This window comes from Varroa destructor, unplaced genomic scaffold (assembly GCF_002443255.2).
Source record: "Varroa destructor unplaced genomic scaffold, Vdes_3.0 BEIS01000006.1, whole genome shotgun sequence".
NCBI classification, from domain to species: domain Eukaryota; kingdom Metazoa; phylum Arthropoda; class Arachnida; order Mesostigmata; family Varroidae; genus Varroa; species Varroa destructor.
Genome location: NW_019211459.1, coordinates 14,779,392 through 14,803,553, shown reverse-complemented (window position 1 = coordinate 14,803,553; position 24,162 = coordinate 14,779,392). Strand labels below are relative to the sequence as shown.

The window sequence follows — 24,162 nt, the reverse complement described above, 5'->3', positions numbered from 1 at the left end:
GACTTCTAACGCCAACGGTTGCGCAGTTTGAGACAAATAGATAGGCAGACGGACAGAAATGGTTATCGTCACTGTTATTGTTGTCATCGAAGATCAAAGGGGGCGGAGGCGTTTGTGACACTAAGCCTTTTGTCTATATATTTCGTCGGGTTAAATCGCCACGTTTATCGAGCTATTAACGTGCGTAAGGCTATTATTATTTCTTATCTTTATTATATGTGTAGATGCGTACGTACGCATATGAATATGACTGCTTCAATAAAAGCTATATTTTTTATTGACGTTCATTTGTCGAAATTGTATCATCTTTATCAACATAATAATGAAAATAACGTTTACGGACGTTGTTTGGCACAGTGCCCTGGGCGTATGTCAGGAACATTTTTTTCTTTTATCTATTCCTACGCATATGCGGATATTTTTTTACTGGCAAATTTCAGTTAGTGACCTTTTAGCATTCGGGGGAAAATAGCTTGGAAGTAGCTTAAAAAAATAGAAATATTTTCAACATGACTAAATGTTTATCGTTGCTTTATGTCGTTATAGACCTTGAGTTGATTTTCTTTTCTATGTTTCTCTAATTTTTTAAAGCTAGGATTTATCCCGTTTTTATCACTACAGTTGTTTACTCACTAGCCGATTTGTTTTTTTCTGTTTTGGACATATTTCTTATATATATATATATGAAAACAAATGCTAGTTGAAGCCAAAAGGCACATCCACTCTACAGCTCGAGTCCGAGATACAATCTTACGAACAGGTACGGTAGTCGAACGAGCTTCCGAGCGGTCTATGACGGTTGATCTCCAGAAGACAATGAATTAGAAAAGAAAGTCGACTACTAGCGCCCATCTAATGTATGGTAAGATTAAATAAGCAGGTATACGATTATCTTCATGGTTCTTGCATACGTAATGTAATAATGAGTGGGCGCCAAACTGGTCGATTAATCAAAACCAATGAACGTATGTACTTCAATGCTAGGATCTTATCTACTAGATAGTTCGCTTTAGTTAATACCCAGCAGCTTTCTAAATTGTGTGCACCATTTCGGTGCTTTGAATCTTAATAACACAAAACGGAGAAAAATTTGCGATACGAAACATCTCTTACCGAAAATCAAAATCAACACGAAAATAATAAACGGAACGTACGTAAGTCCTGTATGGTAACCAATGCCACATACTGAAAGAGACAGATTACGCGCATCAAGCAAGCTAACTAAGATCCAAATATCGATATCCTTAAAATATCACTTTTTCCATGTCAGTCGACCGGCTTCCTGCGGAACTTAAAATACTGGAGAACAGGCATACGCTCGGAAAACACTATAGCGTTATTATAGGATTCGACTAGTGGGCGCGATCATGTTTCGATGAGTCGTACCGTATCGAGTGCTCAAAAGATCTGAAGTGTTTATTAAGGGGAAAATAAACTGGATCTAAGAGTCAAAGGTCAGGTGGATATCGAAGCAAGGCTCAATATAATACATTTCTATTACTTGGGGCAAAGTATTGCCTACAAATTGATCCGATATATCTGATTTATTCGGCAGGGACATCAAAGCACTGTATCCATTGCAGCTCCTTATCATGTTCCTTGTCGAAATGTTAGCAGCTAAATAAGTACCCTTCCATCTCCAAGTCTGTAGAATCAACTGTATTTTACTGTAAATAGCTAAGATGTGTCAAAATTTTCTATAGAACAGCAAGCTCCCGACTTTTTCTTCGGTCTCTTGGTCCCACCAAAGTAATCCTTGGATATGCCAAGAAGGCCATACTAACCTACCTAGTTGAATAGGATTCATTGAGACCTCGCGGAGGACGGACGTGCAGGTTTCCTACCTTAACTTGTAGATCCGATGCCGCCGTTAGGTGTTTGATCAGATGGAGGCCCTTACCAAGCTTTTTAACAAAATCATCAGACGAGCTCGTCAGTGGCACATCACCTCCGTCATCGGTTTTCATTCACATTTCGTATTTATGTTACACTTAACTTTCATTTATGCCACTGCAGCCGAACAGAAAAATAAGGTTAAAATAAAATAAGGTTTATGAAGTGGACTGACCGGATGTATTATAATCTTACCAAATTCTAGCCGTCTGTAGCAGAAGGAGTGTACATAGGGCATAGTGCACACTTCGCTGGTACGAAACCGACGGCCTATGACCTAGCTTGCTTGTATGATATACCGCAGCTCTCGAGGACGCCTCCGATAGCCGATTGTGGTCCCGGGTAAACGCTTGTGTCATAAAGTAAAAAGAAAACCGTTAAAAAACTTGTTACTTCCACGACGGGCAGCTTTTATGTTCACATTTTTTTTTTTTTTTATTTACATGAGTACTATTCGATTTAGCTTTACTATGTGTTGAAAGTGGGATGATATTGCTAAACATGAACGATGATTTAAATAAGTTTCTCTGCTATTATAATATTACAATAATATTCTTTATTGTAAAAGCTGGCGTTGACGTTTATTCTTAAAGTGAATAGCAGTTCTAAGGGAACGAAAGTTTTGGTCTAAGTTATTACCTGCGTTCTGTTCGCATACATCCAAGAAGACTGTGAATCTAAACTTAATGAAGCGCGTCACCTGAAGAAATGCTATTATAAAATATTTTCGTTGAACGCAACGAGCGTCGCGTCGGAAAGTGTTACCAGCGGCGTCAAATGTATTAGAAAACGCAAGCGTTAAAAATTCAACCTTGTAAATTTGTCTCTTCGTGCATACTTTGATTGGATGTATGATTGCGTCCTAATAGCAACAGCTATGATGAGAAGAATGTAGAGTTTTCTTCTAATTAAAGAAGTTTATCGGTAATCAGTATTCGTCCGAGGTGCGATGAAGTAGGATCACATTGTTTGCTTCATATCTGTGTTTAGAAAAAACTCGATTGTCCAAATCCATCTCAGGATACTTCGTTCGTCAATTGAGATGCTGTCGTTTTAGACCGACACCCGATGGAAGCCATTGTCTTACAACTAATACACGTTCAAACGAGCCGCCTTATACACGATCTCTATTTCTTTCGAGAACAATGCCGTTCGAATAGCTCCCCATGACAAAAGGTGTTTGTTGAGAGAAAGAACGTGTTTTTGAACCTAAATCAGTTTAGCGGGCGTAGATACGCTTGTTTCTGCTACAGGCCAACGGTTTGTATCAATACAGCAGTCGTTCAACACCCAGATGTAAAATACAAGAAATGTGTATTACGTTGTGGTGACGTTATTTTTTACCACAAAACAATACTTCAATACCTATGCGGCGTAAGCGTACTAATGACACGAATACTTATATGCTCATGCGTTCCTTTACGAGCATCTTTTCCTTTGTTTTTTTCTTGAACCAAATCTACGCTTTTTCCATTAAAGGAAAGTTGGATGGGGTCGTTATACAACGAACGAATTTACCTTTCCGCTCTATAAGGGAGCATTCAAAAACGACACAAACGAGATTTAAATAAAAGTATCTACAAAAAACGATATTTTATTTTACGAATCGTTATCTGTATAGAACAAGATTCCAACTACGTGGCACCGATGGTTAATGTGGGCTCGTCGGTGAAATCGGATAGTTCGAATAGACCCGATACCCAATCCATTTTTATTTGCAACCGTTTTTATGGTTCTAATTATGATTGTGCTTTGAAAAGAGTTTATTGGCGTCGCCACCGTCGAATTGTGTCACTGTGTATCTTCGGATCAGCAGGAACTGTCTTTTTTTTCTGGATACCGTTATTCCAACGTTGAAAGCCAATTTTTGCTGATCTTTTGAAGTAAATTACCGTCCGTTTTGCCCTTGTATTATCGTAAGCTGCTGCGGGACGTCATACGAATACGGGTTTGCCGCACTTAAGTTGTATCGTATTAGTTGGGTAAGTGAAAGGGATGGTTATGCCCTGCACGTGTTCGACAAAATCATGAATCGGCTTTGTTTCCGTGTAACAATCGTGGTCGACGACGTCATTGAAATTTCTGACGTCATTTATCACCGGTCGATCGGTAATGCCGGCTGTAGCGGCTATTGAAGAATAAAAAATAGTGGATACTACAAACAGGTTGGCTGTAGATTTATTGATTGATCGAGATCATCTGTCCACCAGTTGTTTGAAAGCTGGCGATTAGACGCTTCGCCAACCGTGAAAGATGCAAACTTTTCTACAGCCGAAATGTCAACATACATTTGACGAGATAGCTAAGAAGACAACTATTAGACCACGTGCCGGAGTAGCAGTTCGCGTAGGGAGTTGCCTTATCACATTTGTTTTCTGTTCGGCAGCTATCCAAAATCCTTTCCACGTCTTTCCTGTTGCTGAAAGTTGAAATTCTAAGCTTTCTAAGCTGCCGTTCTGAGTGCGTTTGATGGTGGTCAAAACTATCCACACGTATGTTTAGACGTATCTACATACAAGTAAATACATTATATAATTAATTGAAGAAGAAATAGGTACCTTCTCCAATAATTCTTTGGGTTTACGTTTACCCTATGTTAATAGATATATGCAGAGGGTACACGACAGCTACCATGAAACAGGCGGCAACGCACGTCTGTTCCGTACGAACTACTCGCTTAATATGTCCTTTGTAGGACGCATCGAAATCAACACCGTCGAACAAAACTCAAGTCAGGCATGGCACTAGTTCGTGCTCTGTAGCTACAATAAAATTCAGCGTGTAGGCAACAGCGACAAGAACGTACCGCGTTTACTGCGTGTCTTCTGATCTTCACGCTTAGCTGCTTTTCCCTGTAGCATTGTGAGGGGTCCACAGAGAAACTGCTCGCAGTGTTCCCCGTAACGGGCGCAAATGATGGCTCATGAACGACTCAAGCTGTTGCCTACATAATATCCGCAACGCAACGAAAAATGTCCCATTCAGTAACAGCAGTCGAAACGCTGCTCATTTCGCGGCCTCATCCGCAAATTGATTAGTACGAAAAACCACGTCTCCCACTAGACGCCCGAGCAAAAGCGAAGAGAGAGATCTTTGGGCAGCGTCGATAAATCTGCCTTTTCGTTAGGTAATTGTAGAACTTGTAGGGGACGATAAACGTCGTTGCAACTTTTCGTAGTATTCGTACACACATCGCAATTATCGCTCGAAGGAACTTGGTGTGACGAATCAATGTTGACGACGACGAAATGGCTTAAGTCTTTCAAACAAACATACGTTACAGTTAATTATACTAGCTAGTATTATCGTCTTGGCAAAAAAAAAAGTGTTAAGCAAGAACAGTCAGCAATAACAGGAGCCGCAGCCGCATTAGGGGAACCCTAGTGGAAATTATTATGGCAATCTGTGGCGCGTTCAGTCACGTGCGTGACTACAAGCCATTTGTAAGCTGACTAGGAATATAGGAACACTGCCGAACGGGTTGAAAGCTAACGAAAACCCGCTTACACCAATGTTCAGTGTATTTTTTAGTATCTAAGATGTACATCACGATGAAGGTCCCCAATGCGTCGACCCTTCTTGTTTGTCTAATTGCATAGAGAATTTTATTCTAATGTCTACCCTGTCATGAAATAGAAAACGTTTACTAAGCTTAGGTAATCGTGATCTGAGTATACATACGAGGTACACAATGGAGCACGTAGGAATATATATTTTTTTCTTTTTTTTACATTTGGTTTGCAGAGGGGCGTTGCTTTATATGGCTGGCTGCGGCCAGCGCAAAACGCCGTGTGTCTACGTCCGGATCATCTAAACTTGAGTCATCGCGTGTGCCTAAGTTACACATTACTCAGTTTGCTGTAATTGTAGGGTAGTTGTTTAATTTGTACTATTTAAAATAGATTTGATATGTGAAAAATATCATTTTCTACATTAAATCTGGAGAATATGCTCAAAGCATTGTCCGATTCTGCCGTCCTCAATCGAAACCATAATTGAGGTGAGACAACGAGGTCGTTGGCTATTGTCGATTGCCATGCCACGCATCTGAGAGGCTCGGGGAGATATCTGGCTGGCAGCATTGATTATTTATCTTTCGGACAGTGTTTCGCGTATTATCGATATCCCTAATATTCATGTGCTGTAAGTAAGGGCATGAGCTTGTAAATGTATGTATTAACTCATGTCTCTTCTTTGATGATGATGTTACCAGGCGGGAGCTTTGTTCGTAACGCTTGGACGTTATTGTTTATGTAAACCACGAATGTGTTTCTACCTGTCTTGGAATGAGTGTGTGAGGAATTGCCTGTTTGCTTTTTTTTTTTTGCCATTTTACATGTTCTCGTTACGATCTTATAGCGCGTACTTCGAGGAATCCCAAGTTGAGTTTACAGATAGCTCATTGTCGGTTTTATTCATAAACTTCCGTTGAAAATCTCTAGGTGTAGCAATCTTCTTTGTGGTCTTCAACCTTCTAATTCCTGCTCTTAAGACTATTGCACTTGTAACGAGCTGTTCTGAAGTTGCTGACAAGGAAGCTGAAGGCTTACTTGTCCGGCCTTGTCGCCAATAATTAATTGATGTCATTAGCACCTTCGAGAGACGGAAACCTAACTGCCGAGCATTAATTTTCAGATCTAAACGATATAGTTAAAAACTATAAAAGTTAGTAACTATAGTTAAAAAAAACTTAGATGCTTTGACCCTTTGTATAACTCATAACGGTCCAACATATATATACAGAGGTGTTTTGTGAACTAACTTCTATTCATAGACAACTGGCTCAGCACCTACATTTAAATCAAGCGAACATCCATCTTCGCTCTTCGTTCTGCTAGTGTTATAGTAAGTTGTGCGCCTGTTGACTCTTATGGTATAAGCACTCTAGAATGCAGACACATGTCTTAATGGCTGGATACCGCCACAACTCGTCTATCGCAGTTATAAATTTGGTATCTGAAAACAGCTTACGCGTTATTTGTTGTTCTACCGTTTTGTTGCTGATGATATTTCGTTTGCTGCATAGATACGCGAGAGAGAATCATTTTTTCTGGAAGACATGCAATGCCTTTCGTGAGGCCTGACAATTATATGACCGTAAACATTAGACAAAGTTCGGCCTTCCGGGACGGAAGCAATCGGTTAATCAAGCGGCTTACGACAAAAGTGTTCCTGTTGGCAAGAAAGAGCAGTTACTTAGCAAGTTTGTTGCTAACGAGGCCATTGCCTTCCGGGCCTTTACGCTTGTGAGCGTCGACTTGCACTATTCGACAGCGAGATAAAGTCAGTAATAGAAGTGGCATTAACAGGAGTCGCAAGAGTATTGTTATTACTACAGAAATTTACTGGCTCGTTCCTCGTTCAACTTCAAACTGACTGATTTAAGTTTTTCTTGCCAGGAACAACAGATGAAGAATACTTAAAATAGGCTGGAGCCAGATCTTTCCATTGCAATCTGTTGATGTTGTGACAACGATGAGACTTGCCAGTTTAGTTGCATATACCAGAATGTATATATATATATATATAAACAATCGTATTTCCTATAAGAACGGCAAAATATAAGGCGACCAATTTAAAACATATCAGGTAGTAAGCATACAAAGCAACAGATTAACTATATACATAAACTTTGGCTCCGTGCGAAGAACAGTAACGACGTTAGCAAAGCTGTTGTTAGCAGCGGCTCGAAACAATGATCCATCGTAGCGTTTCAAGCAATGACCCTATATTCAAACAGGTTCATATATAATAAATACCTAAGCAGAAAGTTTCTAATTATGATACGAATTCATCACTGAATCAAACTCGATAGCTTAGCAAAGATGCTAAAGATTGCTACAAGTTTTTACTTTGTTGTCCTATTATAGGCTTATGATTGAGATCGTTTGCCGCTTAGGCGTTGATTGCCTCGTGGTCGGACTATAAGCTATCGTTCGCACTATGCTGTAACCAACATTACAACAGCAGCGTTAAGAGTCATAACACAAGACGAGTGCAAAAGTACGCCCACGTTGGTGTTTATGACGGCACGGGTGAACCATGCTTCAAAAAGGAAGAACACCGAAACTGAAGGGTGACTAGAAGGTTTAGTGTATCCCCTTTCAGCTACAAATAGCGATCCTCTTCAACGGCAGTGATGCATTCGACTGTTGGCAATCGTGCCTGTTCAAGCAAAGTTCTTTGCTTCGCGGCGGCGAGGCACAAGTTATTTCGTTCATTTTTTTCCGTCGGAAGAGCAACGTTATTCGGAACTGAAGTGCAGCAGCAACAGCAAGGAAACTACGATAGCCCACAGCCGGAAGGAAGCCCTTAAATATGACTTAAGTTATTGTTGATTGCTCAGAGCCGAGCATGGTGGTCGGGCAGCGGTAAGTTTACGAATGGCGCTGAAGGCAACCAAGCTGTTCATCGTCGCCCGCGAAGTTGTGCATTGCTCCCATGTTATCACCATTATCGGCATTTTGCTTCATCATCATTAAGTATCAAGATATGGAGCTGAGTAACTGACTGAGAAAAGAGAAAGCGAGCAGTGGTCGCAGCTTGTTTTACAGCCGACGCTGAATCAATTACCGATCGCCATAGTTGATGCTAGCTACTTCAATGGATTTGTGGATGAGCATGCAGGCTGGCGCACATATAAACGGCTCTATTCGATTCTTTCGTCGTGTTTTTTTTTTTTTGCTAACTTGTGCTAACAACGCAGGCAGCATTCATCTTCGGCGGCAGAACTACCATTGCTTTTATAAGAGCTTTTTCAGTAAGTTACGTCACGATCTTAACAATGGGGTTGCTCGGCAGACGATATGGGTGCGGGTCACTGGACGCGCATTACTGTCATGAATGATATTTTTATCGTAATAAGTTTGAAAACACTTTTACTGGCCGTGTCGAGTCGATGGAACGGAGGGCGAGAGGGGAATTGGGGCACAATACTTTAAGACATGCGTGAGCTGATATTATATAAGAAAAAGAAGACTGATAAAGTTACCCAGCGTAAGTTACATGTACGAGGCGTGCTTAGGGGGGAAATAAAAAAGAAGCACGAATTCGACGGGAAGTTCTGCTATGGTTTACTGCAGCGGCTATTGCTGCCGTTGAAAGGAGAAAAACAGCGGTAGGACATCTCATGCCAGATCTATTGGTCGAATGGCGTGGTGCCAATGCCAAAACTGCGCACGGTGTGGCCTTTCCGGTAAATATTGCCATTGCGACGAATTGTTGACCAAGAGATAAAATGTAATGTTCGGTGTTCACGCAGCAGATATTAAATAGCGTATCAGGTTTTGGGCGAGTAATGATTTTGCTTTATCTGTATCTATTTTTTTTATCTTTAAAGAATCGTATAGACCTAGATGTATAATTTATATCTTATGTAACACATAAGTTCGCCATGATATCGTAGTCCTTCGAACTTTTCATAAAGGTATTTTGTAGTTTTTCTTTTTCTTTAGCACGTACTGCTGATCTCATTCAGATATTGATTTGTTAGCTTCGTAGCCACTCGATATTTTATATATATACATTATATTAAAATAGTTCGATTAAAATAGTCCTCACGTAATTCCCCGTGAACTCTAACTAGTTCCAGCACCACAAGTTAACTTCGGTCGAACTTAGTGGAATTACCCTTTGCTAAGTTCCTATTTATCTAATAGTGACTAACAATAATAAATTATATAATACGCGCTATACAAATACAGTAGTATTTCAACGCAAGGTTAAGCTTCTATGTAAATATGTTGGCACGCCCCGTGTAGGCAACCTCCATTGCGCTTACAGCCCCACCATGTAAGTGTATATTTCTCGTAGTTCCGTGAGCGAGTGAGCGATACTCTATCATATGCAAATTAGCGGTCCAGGTACTACCTTAATTAAAGCATTGCTTCAGACAGCTGACTTCTCCGACCATAAAAAGATCTACCTTTTCAAGCCTCGTTTAGGACTCAGATCACTGCACGACCCTCAGTCTAGAAAGCGAACTCGTTGCCACTGTACCATATCTAACGATCCTGATTTACAAACCACTTCTGGCTAGTATCAGCGGTATTAAAGGGTTTACGTATCGGCGTCAACGCAATCGACGCCTGACCAGCTTGATCATCCCTAACCAATATGTGAATCACTGTTAAACGTCAATGTACTTCCTCAAACAGGAACGCTATACGATAAAGCAGTATAAATATCTGGGCTTGATTAGACGATGATACTTAGTATAGCCCATATGAATGTTACTACGAAGTAACATCTGGATTGTACGATAATACACGCAAGGTTTTCTGATTGAACAATAGAAACCCTGTAAGAATCAAAATCTATAAATAGTGGCATCATAACTACGCTCAGTTTCCGTATACTCATTTTTTTTTAGATGGAACTGCTGTGTACTGTATCTACGTAATACATACAGTATGAATAATACCGAATAATATTGACTGGCTGGGATCAACATGCGTTTTGAATGCAAAGTAAAGGCATATCATTGTTACCACACGGCCTTGCCATTGTGTACACCGGGGGTGCAGCAGTTACTTCTCATGCTTTCCATTGTCCCAAGGGCTGAACAGCATCCAATCAGTAGGGCACAGTTTCGCATTTGCAATTGGTCGTACGGGCCAACTACGCAATCGATGGCGTCTCGTTGTCCTCTAACTTGAACCCATTTTACGTTTAACTTCAATCAATAGAATCCCATTTGAATGCTAAAGGCGAGATGTAACCTGCCCGATCTACCAGAAATACGTGACACGAAGGATCTGACAGCAGTGAATTTATTTTTTAACAACCTACATCGAAAATAACACAAATGCTGTTCGATGTCTTCTTCCAGTGACTGCCTTGTTCACGCTTCTAACTTCACTCCATTCATCTGATCATTGTTCTTATTAAAGAAGGTTGCACAGGGGAATCAGAAGACAAATCTATCAGTTTTCGATGTTGATTGGTTAAAGTTTTTTCAGACAGCTCAGCCGGCTAATCGAAACAAAAGGATCGTTTTATAGGCAGGTGAACCTTTGTACCTTAGGCGTTAAAGGACAAACGTCTTAATCGAATGGAGGCGTCCTAACGCTAGTCAATCCAATTAATTGCACAAACTGCCGAATGTGTTATTACTTTCTGTTTTTCTTACAACGATTGAATCGTATCTTTCATATAGCAGTAAATTTATAGAATCCGTGCTCTTGTTGACAGTAATAACAAATAACAGGTTGTAGCAGAACGACGTGTATTGATTAATCATGAATAGTCGAAAAAGTTAAGATATAATTTACATTTGATGAGGTACTCTGTTTCTAGCTAGCACAGGTCCTAGGAACAGAAGCACTCCAGGCGTCAAAGACGCTTATTTATCAGGCGAGTGTTAATTGTTCATAAAACAAGGCACGTAACGTGGGTATGAAAAAACGGCTGGAATGGTACTACGAACTCGACAATCTTCTGTATTGAGCACAACCTAAAACTCATTGTTATATCGTAACTTTTGTCAACTGGGCCTTTCTCTTTTGCGTTGTGTTGTTAAAGATTGTATCTAAATAAAAACAGATATCTCAACGTATTCTGTTTGGACACTCCAAATGCCGATCCTAGTAGTCATGATTAATACTATACACGTATCACTAACCGCGATTAAAGCCATGACGAGTTCCCACACCCCAGATATCTTGTTTATAATTGTGACAACGGTATCTTGATAAAAGCACGAGTGAGTGTGTCAACGTTCTCATGTCGAAGCTTGTTGAGCCTCCGCCCAATAGAGCTCCGTACACAGTACTCCGATGAATTCAGATCTGGGATTTTTAGCCACCATAGGTGTTTATCCAAAAACAGGAAACCAGTTCTGCAGTAATCGGCCCATATGTGCTAATGCAGTATCTTGTCGGAAGCTCTATAATTACCAGGAAATTCAGCTAGCCACGATTGCATAACAATTGATAAAATTTGCGGATGAAGGTTTTTTAAAAATGCGTTTGGTTTTCTGTAAGACGTATGGTTATATAACGTTTCTTCTTGAGGGTACACCACTCTGAGTATGGAATGTATCCAAAACATTTTCAAGTGGCGACAATTTGCTCCTTCTCAAAATAGGCACATTCTCTAGATAATGAGCAGGCCTACTAGCTTTTCTGGAACTTATTCTTACATCTAAGATACAAAATAAAAAGCAAAAGTGACTTGCTGCTTCTATTCAGGAAAGTTGACTCATAAACAACACCGGTCAGATGTTCTACTTTTTGTCCTTAGGTATTATTTCTTTGGACTTAACAACAAAGAATGTATGCCACAATCCGCGGTATCTCACACACTATTCCCAGATAAACTTTATTTACTGTAGCACTTAATTTTGTACTTTACACTGTTCCTTATCCTGTAGCAGAGTCTGCTTCTGCAGCGGTATGCTCATTTGCGACGCGTATACTGCGGATTTGGGGTTCATCTCATAATCTCGGCGGTGGTCCGTCCAGCGCGTGCAAAAAAACAAAAACGAGCTGATTTTTGCGTAGATTCCGAGCATCAATATTTGTTTTTTTTTTGCCACAGTGACGTTGTTGCGAAGGGAACTGGCTTTTATCTGGTACCAGGAATAGCTGATGAACGCATGCTCGTTACTACAAACAACCCACCGAACTGGGTCCCAGTTTAGATGCCGTACCCTTTATATAGTATATAATAATTGTTTACCCCTGCGTTAGCAAAAAAGAAAACCACCCGGCAGCTGTTGAAAATCGCTTACGTACGATTACAGCATAATTGTGCTTTAGATTATACGTAATTGGCTATTGGCCAATTAGTTACTGGCTTCACTGGACTTGATCATCCCGACTAAACAGTACTTTTTACGTGCCTTGTTTTCATTATGTATACTTTTTATATATCTTTTTCTTTTATATACCGTTTTCTCTTTTCAGACGGTAGTTAACATGGCGTACTGCATATTAGGATTGCTGGGGAAGTTTATTCATTTAGTGGTATTTGGCCAGCTACGGATCTCCGAGGAGCAGCATCTGAAAGACAAGTTTTGGAATTTTGTCTTTTACAAATTCATCTTTATCTTCGGGGTCCTGAACGTGCAGCACGTCGAACAGGTTATCGCGTGGGTGGTGTGGTTCTCTTTACTGGGATTTCTGCATCTCATGACAACGCTAAGCAAGGACCGCTTTCAATATGTAAGTTTTCTTGGGGTACTACGGAGGTCTACCGGAGAATGCATGCACCTAACAATATATGTCGTTTTGCTTTTTGACTTAACACTAGGCTAGATGCCAAAGTATGAAGGGTGGACGACGATCAGTCGTTACGCGATTAGGAAATATTTAGTTTGCTCGTCCTGAGCTAGGTTTCAACCCTAGAATTAATGAGTACTGATGCGCGCTAATTATCTTCTGTTCATATACTTAAGCTGTTTGTGCTAGAAGTATTGAATACGTGTATCCTCTATGTTTTACAAAGGGATAGATTAATAGAACTGTCTCTGCCGAAATGACTATCCTAATTAATGTTGGTTCAATTGAACTCAAGAGTACTGCCATTTTGTCCGTCCACAGATCAACTAAAATTCCATTCTACGCAATGCGTGCAACGTAATTTTTTACAAGCGCTATATAATTAGGACCGTTTGGCATTGTCCGTCCCATAAGAAAAATAACATTCAGGTAAAATTTTATCGAAAATGCTTTTAACCGTCTGCTACCATTATTATTGTGTGTATGAATGCAGGGTCGCGTATTTGTTCACTAAGGGTACACCTATTGTATATTCTATATGTTCTTGTATTATTCTGTCGTCATTTACACAGGCTAAAATGTTAATCTGAATCAAACACACTGGAAAGCAGACATCCTTCGGTATTGAGTCAATAGCCATTCTTATCTAGAAAAGAAAATCCAAACAAATCAATATTATAATAGGAACGCATTTTCTTCGTGGCAAGTTGAATGAAAGTCAGTTAAAAATCATAGGACATCCAGCCATGCCACTATGCGAATGATTCGTCTGGTCCGCGCAGATCGAGGTAACGTAACAGACACGCATCATATGATTAAACCCTGTGCAGACGCGGTAAGGTTCCGGGGGAGGCTTATTGCTATCAGGATATTAAGATGAAGTAAGGAACGGATCAAAGATCACTCTGTTGCTACATCAGCATATAATTTGGACCGAAAGCAAGCACGGTGGCGGTGGATAGATAGGATTAGCGTTAAAGGCAAAACGAACATTTGAAACGCAGGCCTTCCGTGCACGGCCACATGTCTTTTGGCATTACATCCATATATATTACACAGGACATACGAATCAAATATGAATTCGAAAGCATTCCTGGAGTAAACCACGGTTAACTGTTCGGCAAAAAAATTAACACATTACCCATACCCAGTTCACCATGATTAAACTTATCGTTCATTCGTTAGATTGCACCTATTGCAAGTCGCAGGAGGGTTGAAATTGCGAAAGTGCCCCATGATCGACTTGACGGCTAGCGACTAAGTCATACGTTAGCTAACAAGTACCAAGTTATCTTACATCGTCGCCTGATCTCGTAAGCGGGTACATATATCTATCTTGTAAGGGGCAAGAATCCCTAGGGCAGCTTGGACTGGCAGTCCTTTCCATGAACCTCATTTAGATCTAATACCTACTTAAGTGTAATGCATATGATTCCCTACATAGGGAGCATTAACTAAAGCTAGAGCGTGGCAGGAGTTCATCGATGTTCATGTAGGGAAGTCACATCCTGACTCTCTGAGGCAGGCGAAAGCGTTGTAGTGGTAAGATGTTCCGTTAAGCAATTATAATCTAACATTTGTCTTTCTATTCCAGTTATCTTTTTCGCCGTCAGTTCCTGTTGGGGCGCACGTCCGCCTCGTCGGGCTACTTAGCTGTATACAGGCGGTATGCGCGTTATGCTTTGGCGTGTGCATGTTGTGCGGAATTCGCTACGGAGTTCACACGTTCGCATTGATGCTAGCCGAGGTGGCGCTTGTGGCTTTAAACGCTGGTTACGTTTTGGCGCGATACGTTTACGTACCTCACGCGTCAGCAGGGGCTGGAGCAATACCTCACGAAGTGGAAAGCGGCAAAGGTGACAAGGCTGGCGTTGCAGGTGGAGCTGGTTTTGGTGCATGCCCCGTTTACTATACGGAACTCGTCTTCGAATTAGCCACACTTGCTGTCGACTTTCTTCACCATTTGCATATGCTGGTTAGTACGAGACGTTTACGTACGAGTACGACCCGATGAAATTCGAGTGGAATATATTGGTATTGTCATATTTCCACATATGTTAAATCGGATCGAATGCGCAAAAAAACAACATGGCGGCGCAAATTTTTTGACAGCAGAGAAGAGCTAGCTCACTTGACAGCGTGGTAATATCCACTTGAGTTTTCTTTTTTGCTATTTGACAAAACGGAAAATGCTAATCCTCAAACTGCCAGAGAACGTTTGTCTCATTTCATTATACACTATGCATGCCCATATTATGATGAACGCTGTTGGCACATGAATATTGCCCGACGGTCGTGACATTTTTGTACAATTCCCTTTCGCTTAGGTGTGGACCAATACAATGTTGTCAATGGCTAGTTTAGTGATCTCAATGCAGCTTCGTTGGGCATTCAACGAAATCCGACGGCGGGTCCTGAAGCACCGAAACTACCTGCGAGTCCTTCGTCACATGATGGTCAGCTATCCTATGGCGGCAGCGTCGGAACTCCGCGCAGCTGCCGACAACTGCGCCATCTGTTGGGAGTTAATGCTTTCAGCACGGAGACTTCCCTGCGGTCATCTGTTCCACAAGTGGGTGATTCATGATGGCAACAATAGGTAACTGTTAAGAGTACTTACCAATCGATGTTTTAAACAGCGGCCTTCGAGTGGAGGTTAGCAGGGCCCGCTGCGCGTTTCATCACAATCGTTTATGTCTTTTCAACAACGCCAACAACCATTTACTATGTTATTCTATATAAGTATTATTATTTTTTTTTTTTTATATAGCATTTTCGGGCGTGTGAGCCACTTTTTCCGTTTAGTTACCCCATACTTGACTTAATAGGAACGAATTTCGAGAGACACGAATCGTATCCGTTCAAATTGGGTCCTCAACACGAATTGGCGCATTTCAAAAACATCTTCAGAAATCAAAGACACGTTCGATGCGAGTGGTTAGTCCAACCTTCTTTGACCATAGCTATATAAATAGTGAAATAGTATAGAAAAATAAGCCAAAATACCCTTTTCAATTTTAATGCTTTTTTAGCGTGAAATACGTCAAGCGCTATCGCTTCGTTTAGTATTTTTAAAGAACCTGTAGGTTTACAGATACCGGTGTCATTGGCAGTTTTAGGTGGAAGCGGAATACATTTTGATTTTTGAACAGAGCAACGATATCAGGCCGTCAAAGGATTAACGGTTATGGCGACCCCCGTCGAATGTTCTTCATATGACAACACCTATTTTGCCTAGTAAATCCTCTAAGATTTTTTTCCATTTCAGCCTATGCTTATCTGGCCAAGACAAATGGTAGAATTGCTATGTTTTACTTTGAAGTGCCTGTTTACATCTCTACAACGGTTCCGATGGTCTGATCAATGAATAACCCATTTGTTCCCATTATTATAGGTGGTATGTTTGAGGCAGGGATAGGTGCGAGCAAGATAGTAATATTAAATGGTCAATTAACAACCATTAACACTATTGTTTAAATAGGAACTTTTCAATACAAAATAATACCTGCTGGGCCTGGTGGTTTCCTTTTTGCCATCATTTTAATTACCCAAGTGTAGTTTCGCAGCAATTAATAGCTGACCTACCTCGATGTCTTCTTGTATAGATGTTATTGTATCCGAGCGTTCGTCCTGTTTTTGTCGCTGTTACCCTTCTATATTTGTTTCTTTGGCTGTAACTGTACGTGTTACTATGTAAAAAACACTGGTTATAATAATCGGATGTTACTATGTTAATATAATTTTACCTTATCAAATTCTATGGATAAATGTGTTGATCGATTATTGTCTATCGCCAGTACAATAATATGCCGTTTTTGGAAAGTACTAGATTGACTCTACTTCAACACGTAGCTTTGCATAGAACAGGTTAACCAAAAAACACGCAAATATTGTAAACTGGATCTGTGATGAGGCGAAGGAAAGTAAATTGGCGCTGGTTAAAGCGAGCTCTGAAGCGTCTTCAAAAAGCTAGGTAGTCAGGTCAGCTTAGCCATAACGATCGTGTTCACGTTGTCTCCCACCTTTGCCGTGTTTTGCTATTATTTCTGTGTGATTTCTTTTTTATCGCCATTTCTACCGTGTCCAATCACCGATGCCCTCTACAGTGCGTGCCTTCGTTCGTGGCTGGAGCAGGACACATCGTGTCCGACGTGCCGTCTGACTCTACAGTCGTCTGATAGTCCCTCATCATCGGCTTTCTCTGACCGGAGTTCACTATTTGGTGCTCTTACGCTGAGTTCGCTGAGGGTCGAAGCTGAAGCCTCGCTGAGGCCTACAATGCCCTTACCAGCCAGAAGCCATACGCAGCATCTTTCCGTTGCCGACAGTGCGACAGTAGGCTCGTCCCAACATTTTCGAGAATCAGATGTTGTGGAGTCTCGAACGACAACCGTAGAACCTCAGCAGCAGCAGGCCGCCACGACTAATCATCATCTGTTCACGTTTGATGGCTCTCGTTACTTCAGTTGGCTGCCGTCCGTATCGCTTGAAGTGTCTCATTCAAACCTACTTCGACCAGCACCTCAGGCTTCAACTTCGCCAGTTGACACGGTCGGAATGGCGCGCCATGTCAGCTCGATATCGGTAAGCTTTTATAGCGCTAGTATTATTCTGGGTAACATTATTAAAACGTTAACTTCCTCGAGTTAACATTGCCCGTTACTTATTGTCACTAAGGGAGTAGTTGGTTGACAGTAATTAACCACACAAGGCGGATACGTATTTCCATAGTGTGATATCTTTTTTTTTTATTTTTTCGTGCTAGTACGATGTTGATGTACATTCAGAATGCACGGGGAGGTCATACAAACCTAAGACGCTTGTAGAAGCTGCGCGATCCGACATGGCACTGTATGAAGCGGTTAAAATAGGACGCCTCTCTACAATGTTTTACCCCGCTCGAAAGTCACACAGTTCCATGGTTGCTAAACATTTTTGATGTGTTCAGTTTGTAACGAGTTACGTAACTTAAAATGTCATGGCGTTAACTTCATTTTCGGACAAGTTTGTTTCAATAACTAACAGCATAGGGAAATGACAATAGAGCATAAAAACGAATTGAAGCCAGTCTAAACCCTTTAATTATTTTGAAAACACATCAGTTTCTAGTTGAACTTACTCACAATACCTCAATCAAAGATCGTAAGTCTCTAGGCAAATGTTGTGTTTTACGGTCGAAAAAATCTACATTTTTACTTAGCTCGTTTTGCCCCAACTTAATACATGTTTTTTTGGCAAAAGTAGCCCCCGATACGTTTTAATTATTGTTAACGATATTTATTTCATGTAGATTAAAATAGACTCTCACTAGCCAAATTTCAACATTATAAACGCAATCTAGAAGCAGTACGAACTACATGAATACTCTTGTTTATTTAAAAATTTCGCCAGGAAGTGCAAAAAGATATCATAAAACTTATTGAAATAATACGCTATATTTATTAACATGAAACTCACTATGAAATACTATTAGTTTTGTGTTGGCATTTTGAACCACCATACGGGTGATCGGTTTAGCTACACATATTACCAAGTCATGGAGTGATGAAGATGCTGTTTCTAATGAGAAACTATTAAGAAATTGTTGTGAGACCCAGATGCTATAATTTATGCAAACATGTGCCATCCAACAAAAAACAAAGCGGGGGGTAAAACCGAGGACATTCTAGTGTAACGAACTCAAGTTGAGAGTCAACTTAGATTTTCTTGTTTCTTTTTAGAAAAAAAAAAAAGCTCAGTCATAATATTTAATCAGTGGACTTGTTGACGGCATAGGTTTCTACTCATTAAAGAGATGCTGTTAGTGGAGAACGAACAAAATTGACAGTACATATCTAACAATTAGTGGATTTTGGCGTTGTTAACCACAGTAAACTACAAATCACACTGCCCCCATTTGCCCGCCTGACATAATTGTACCACCCTGTGTGTTAATCTTACACCAGATGGTCTATTCTTCATAAAGCTATATACACCTAAAAGGTTTTTTGCTATCTAAACGCTAGGATGAGTAATATTCTCTTCTGAATAGATTTGGCAGGCCCACGTCAACTCGTGGCGGAACCCCAGATTAATTCATAACTACCCATTTGCTATAGCATACGATTTAAAAGCATCGAACATTTGATGCATAGTGATTTAATGACTCTTCGAATCATTGCAGTGGGGTTTTTCATGAATCGAAATCAGCTTCCCCTCGTCAATAGCACTACTTGATAAGTGCATCAGGACAGCAATTTTGTGAGGATTACATATCCGTATATTTCTAGTTTAGGCTTATACTGTTGTACGATGTCTTTCACATAAATTTCTTTGTATGTATTATTGCCATCAGAAAAAAATGCACAAAAAACTCACTTCCTGTTACAGCCTCAGTTGGCGAGGTTCTCCCTCAGTTTTTGCGATTTATTTCATGAAAACCTCACCCTGTTCATTGGACAGGTTGGTTCGTCACGGGAGATGGCATCGACCACTTCAGTCGTTGCTGAAGTGGCTGAAGGTGTTCGTGAGTATCCGTTTTCGAGCCCAACACGGCGCTCTTCCCGATCAGCCACTGGTCAACAGCAAAAGCGCCGCCATCCACTGGAACTCAGTGTGGGCCAACCATTGCGTTCCCCTCAGCGGACGCAGAGAATTCAGCGAACTCTGCTGCGACCGCAGCAGCAGCACCTGCCACAAACACCGCAGAAGTTCCAGCAACGTCCGATACCCCTCCATCGGCTCGTTCCAATTGTACGTCAGCAACAGACAACTCTGAATAAAACTAAAATACTAGATAACGGAATGGGCCATAGAATTTTATTCGAATGTTAATAGAAAAGTAGTTGTTAGAGAAAGGCGTAAATGTATTATGTTATTCAGCAGCAGCTTTAGTTGAATGGGATTGAGTTCTTAATTTTTTCAGGTCTGTAGATTTACAAGTACGAAGATGCATCGGTAATTTTGTTCGTAAGCATTTTTGGTATTAATTAACCCTATTAAATCTGACTGGAGTGTCGGTACGAGCAAAAATAATCAGGATGTCAAAATGTAACGGACACATATCAATAGGAGGCGTTCTAAAGGCGCAGCCTTAGGCTTATATTATGGGCTTACACTTCTGCCTGTGAGAAAATGGTGAAGAGTTCAGACGCCGCCCCAAATGTGGGAGTCATTCTTACAAATGCAATAAATCCCTTTATATTGCAAATCTTCCCGCTGGCTAGGGCAAAAAAATCTTCAACCCTCAAAGTTGCTGTGTTTCATTATTAGACGTTCATCATTTACGTTTGTACTTGCAGCTTCATGCCAACAGTGAAGGAGACATGACAGCGAATCAGGGCTTTAAAATGTCGTCGGGCGTTGGGACCCAACGCGGCGATCTCGACCGACCCCGGCCTCTGCCGTTCGACTGCAAACAACTCTGGACCTGTCTCGAGTCTTCTTCATATCAGCCCACATTAAGCCCAGGCGGCCAGGTCGCAGGTCAAAATCAAGAGACGCGTGGACTGCTTGTACCTATGGACGAAGACAAAGTGCAGCCGATTATGGGTCAGCGGGCCGAGGGAATGCGCGAGCCATTAGTGACTGCCAGTGCCGCCATTAGATATCGTCGTGTGCACCAGAGAAAACTGGATCTCGTCGAAGCGTCGCGCAGGTCTGCTGCTTAGCCCATCTTATCTCAGTTTGACTGTTTGCTTCTGATAGAAATATACCGATGTATTTACGCATCACAAGATAATTTCTATATCTTACTTGCTGTAGCTGTGCTAAGTGTTGGTGGGAATGTTTCAGAGGATTGCATAAACATACCGCATGTGTTTCTATTTTATTCTGCTTATTATTTATTATGCGATAAGGTTCCTGAAATTGAGTTCGTGCCTTAAATTGACATCTTTGTCCACGTTTCCAGGAAATTTCTCGAGCGTGTTGAGAAACAACAGTCTTGATCGCAACAAGCAGAATTAGCTCATTCTCGTCAATCGTCATACCGCCCCATGTGTAGATTACGGAAGCGAATTACCGGAAAGAACCGTCCAGCCGGAAACATTTGGGAACAATTCAAATTAATGAAGTTCAACAAACGTTCAATGCCAGAGCATACGGAAACTCATACTCGACTATCTAATTGTGCAGCAAGATATCAGTAAAGCTTTATAGAGAGGAAGAAAAAGCCCACTCCAACATCGCAGTAGAATTGTCCATTGGCTATCCAGACGTCGGGTTTAGGGGCAAGCAAGTGGCCGACCGTCGATATGCTTCGACCCAAAGATGTCCAGCTTCCTGCTAAGGATACCTTTAATCTTGACGGTTTAACCACAGCGAACCTGAATTATTGGAAATGTTAAAGAAGACAAGCTATACAACGGAATTAGAGAATCCTAAATAACCAGGTTAACGTCTGCCACTGCTCCCTTGTGAGACGACAGACTAATGTAGCGGCAGTTACTCGATACATTGTCAAGTACTTAATATATATACGAATATATATATATATATATAGAACACATTTGGACCCCAAAAATTTATAATCTCAAACTTCTTATCATCTAGCAATTGTGGTCACGTGTGCCTTAATTCAATCTGAATTAATCTAAGATATAATAATAATAATAAAAAAAAGATAATAATAATAATAAAGATAAGATAATCTAAGAAATCTAAATGGGTGTGTATATAGGTAAACCTTTATTAGTGGCCGTCGGTTCTTCAAAAAGGTAGTAAAGGAAAAGTGAGAAAAATCTTCAAATAATTGAGCATAGTAGTCCGATAATACAAAGCCGGCAGATGTGAGTTAGGCTTACTTCGAAAATGGCTTTGTTGTCTGTAGAAGAAGATGAATGAGGTAACACGTATACCGAAATAATTACTCATTTTGATATTTAAAATGTCGAGAAAGTTGTCTAGACCGCTGATGCTGAGCGTGTAGGGCAACAAACGGCGTAGCACCGATTCTGAGGTCGAGTGTGTAGCTTCGTGGGCAATGGGAGCTCACCGTTGATTCGGATATGTCGTCTAATATAATTGTGAGTCTGAGATGGGGCCGGCTATTCGGTCAGATCAATTTCTGTCCAGAGGTCGATCCAAATAGTAATCTAGCATTAATATATGTACTGAGTATAATATCTTGACTGTAATATAATATATATACCAGTATGTAACATCGTATCAAAGGGGTCAGTCAATCAGATCATTCAATGACAAATAGGCGACGAACGACAAAAACAAGCTATTCCGATAGCTTAAATAGACGGAGCAGATTATTAAGTGGGTGATCGAAGAAAAAACTTCTAATCTACATGAAAGAAAGCCAAATTATTTCTACAAGCAGCAACAAATATTCTTGTAGCTAACAAATGCGACATAATAGAACTTCAGTAATATTAATAACGCTAGTGAGAGGAAGACCAATAATCATAGTAATAGTAATAAGAATGACAACGCCTAAAACGTACCATTGCCATAATACTGAATGCGCGAATCAACCATATGAACATATACATACGTATGACGTAATTTACTCAGTCCAGCCACGATGTTGGAGTTGGGTCTGGTTTATTTGGCTGACAAAATCTATGACACATAAACGAGCGATTTCAGTTTGTCGACACGACGTTAGCGGAAAAACCGGATCGGTGGCCTGACACGCATTCTTCTAGGTTATAGATATTGCCTAGGTGCACCTACTAGCACAACGTAGAAAGAGGCTGAAAGAAAAACGCCTAAATGGGCGTATGAGATTATTGCACGCACTCAATAAGTGAGTCTTAAAAAAGGAAAATTAATAAAAACACACGTGAAGATATCGAATACTATACGTTGTCCCATAATCATTGATCGTCTCGTCTTTTTTAGGTACGGTGGTACTATATGGTGATGTATCAAGTAGATTTCGATGAACCATTTTCTTTATTTATGTAGATATGCCATAGGTACGTGCTGTTGGCGGAACACGAAATAGCAACTTTTATCAGTTTTTTACTCTGTGTTTTATTGTACAGTTAAAATCGTTGCTTTTGCGCTAGTTTCTTCTATGTACTGTCGTTCGCAATAACCATACAACTCTTACTGCCCTTTTTCTTGTCTCAGTCGAATTTCTCGTGATGTTCTTATATCTTCGAGGCCGTGAAGTGGTAGCATTGGAGGCTACTGGTTTGGTGACTCGATAGCCACAGGTTTTTTTTATCAAGGGCTGGCAGTCACATAATTTTACTAAGAGGTAAAATCTGGGCACGTGGATATCAAGCTATGTAGTTTTGAAATGATGAGTCTATCTCGCGCAAGGCATAAAGAGCATGAAGAGTAGCTTATAGATCTACACAATGCTTTTCATTGCTATTTGGTTAGATACTTGTGCTGCTTTAAGCCTTCGATTTTATTCTAATCCATCCTTAAAAGTACCCTTTTCAAAACTCAGTCACTGCCATTTTTAAACAACCATCCATCCCTACTATATATATATATATATATATATATATATATATATATATATATATATATATATATGAAGTGTTTTACGAGGGAATAGAGAGTGTGCTATGACGTTCCTAGCTAGGGTACGGCCACTGATTTGGCCTATGGCCACTTGTCAATAAAATTATCAAAATTAATGATCCGATTGGTCCATAGATAGCTCCACCGTATTTACGGACATCAGTATTCTCATTCCACAAGTATGAGCATCGCTTTGGTAAGTAAACGAATTAATTGCTCGTATGCGTATGTTCAAATTACGAACTTATACTTCCTCTATTCAAGCAAACATATGGTGTCGCACGAATTTATGGTGGGGCCCAAATTAGCCTCTATCTATCTATCTAAATAACTCTATGTGGGCGAAATTTGTGGAAATAAATATTTGTTTTTATCCTATTTTCACGTCTGAGTCCCTAAAACTCCTAGGTACCAATCGGCGCGGTGGTTTCGACGACTGACTTCTTCAAGCAGAGAGTTCGTACCATCGGAATACAGTACAGGTCTAATAAAAGAAAATTAGGCTTCTAATTATAGCTCTACCCCTTTCTATCAACTCGCATTATTCGAATCTAACTCTCATATAAACCTTAGG

General features: G+C 40.5%; 1 protein-coding gene across 4 annotated transcripts in view; it reads left to right on the top strand.

Annotated features, from left to right (window-relative positions):
• LOC111253455 (E3 ubiquitin-protein ligase AMFR-like) overlaps positions 1-22,927 on the top strand; it is a 115,029-nt gene extending 92,102 nt beyond the window's left edge. For all 4 annotated transcript variants that reach the window (XM_022812834.2, XM_086973772.1, XM_086973773.1 and 1 more), the window contains 7 exons: positions 12,801-13,058; positions 14,710-15,090; positions 15,443-15,687; positions 17,222-17,699; positions 19,557-19,847; positions 20,396-20,751; positions 21,007-22,927. In XM_022812834.2, the coding sequence (XP_022668569.1) occupies positions 12,801-13,058; positions 14,710-15,090; positions 15,443-15,687; positions 17,222-17,699; positions 19,557-19,847; positions 20,396-20,751; positions 21,007-21,043 (2,046 nt within the window). In that variant the 3' untranslated portion in view covers positions 21,044-22,927. The remainder of the gene's footprint in view (positions 1-12,800; positions 13,059-14,709; positions 15,091-15,442; positions 15,688-17,221; positions 17,700-19,556; positions 19,848-20,395; positions 20,752-21,006) is intronic.
• Positions 22,928-24,162: the final 1,235 nt, after the last annotated feature.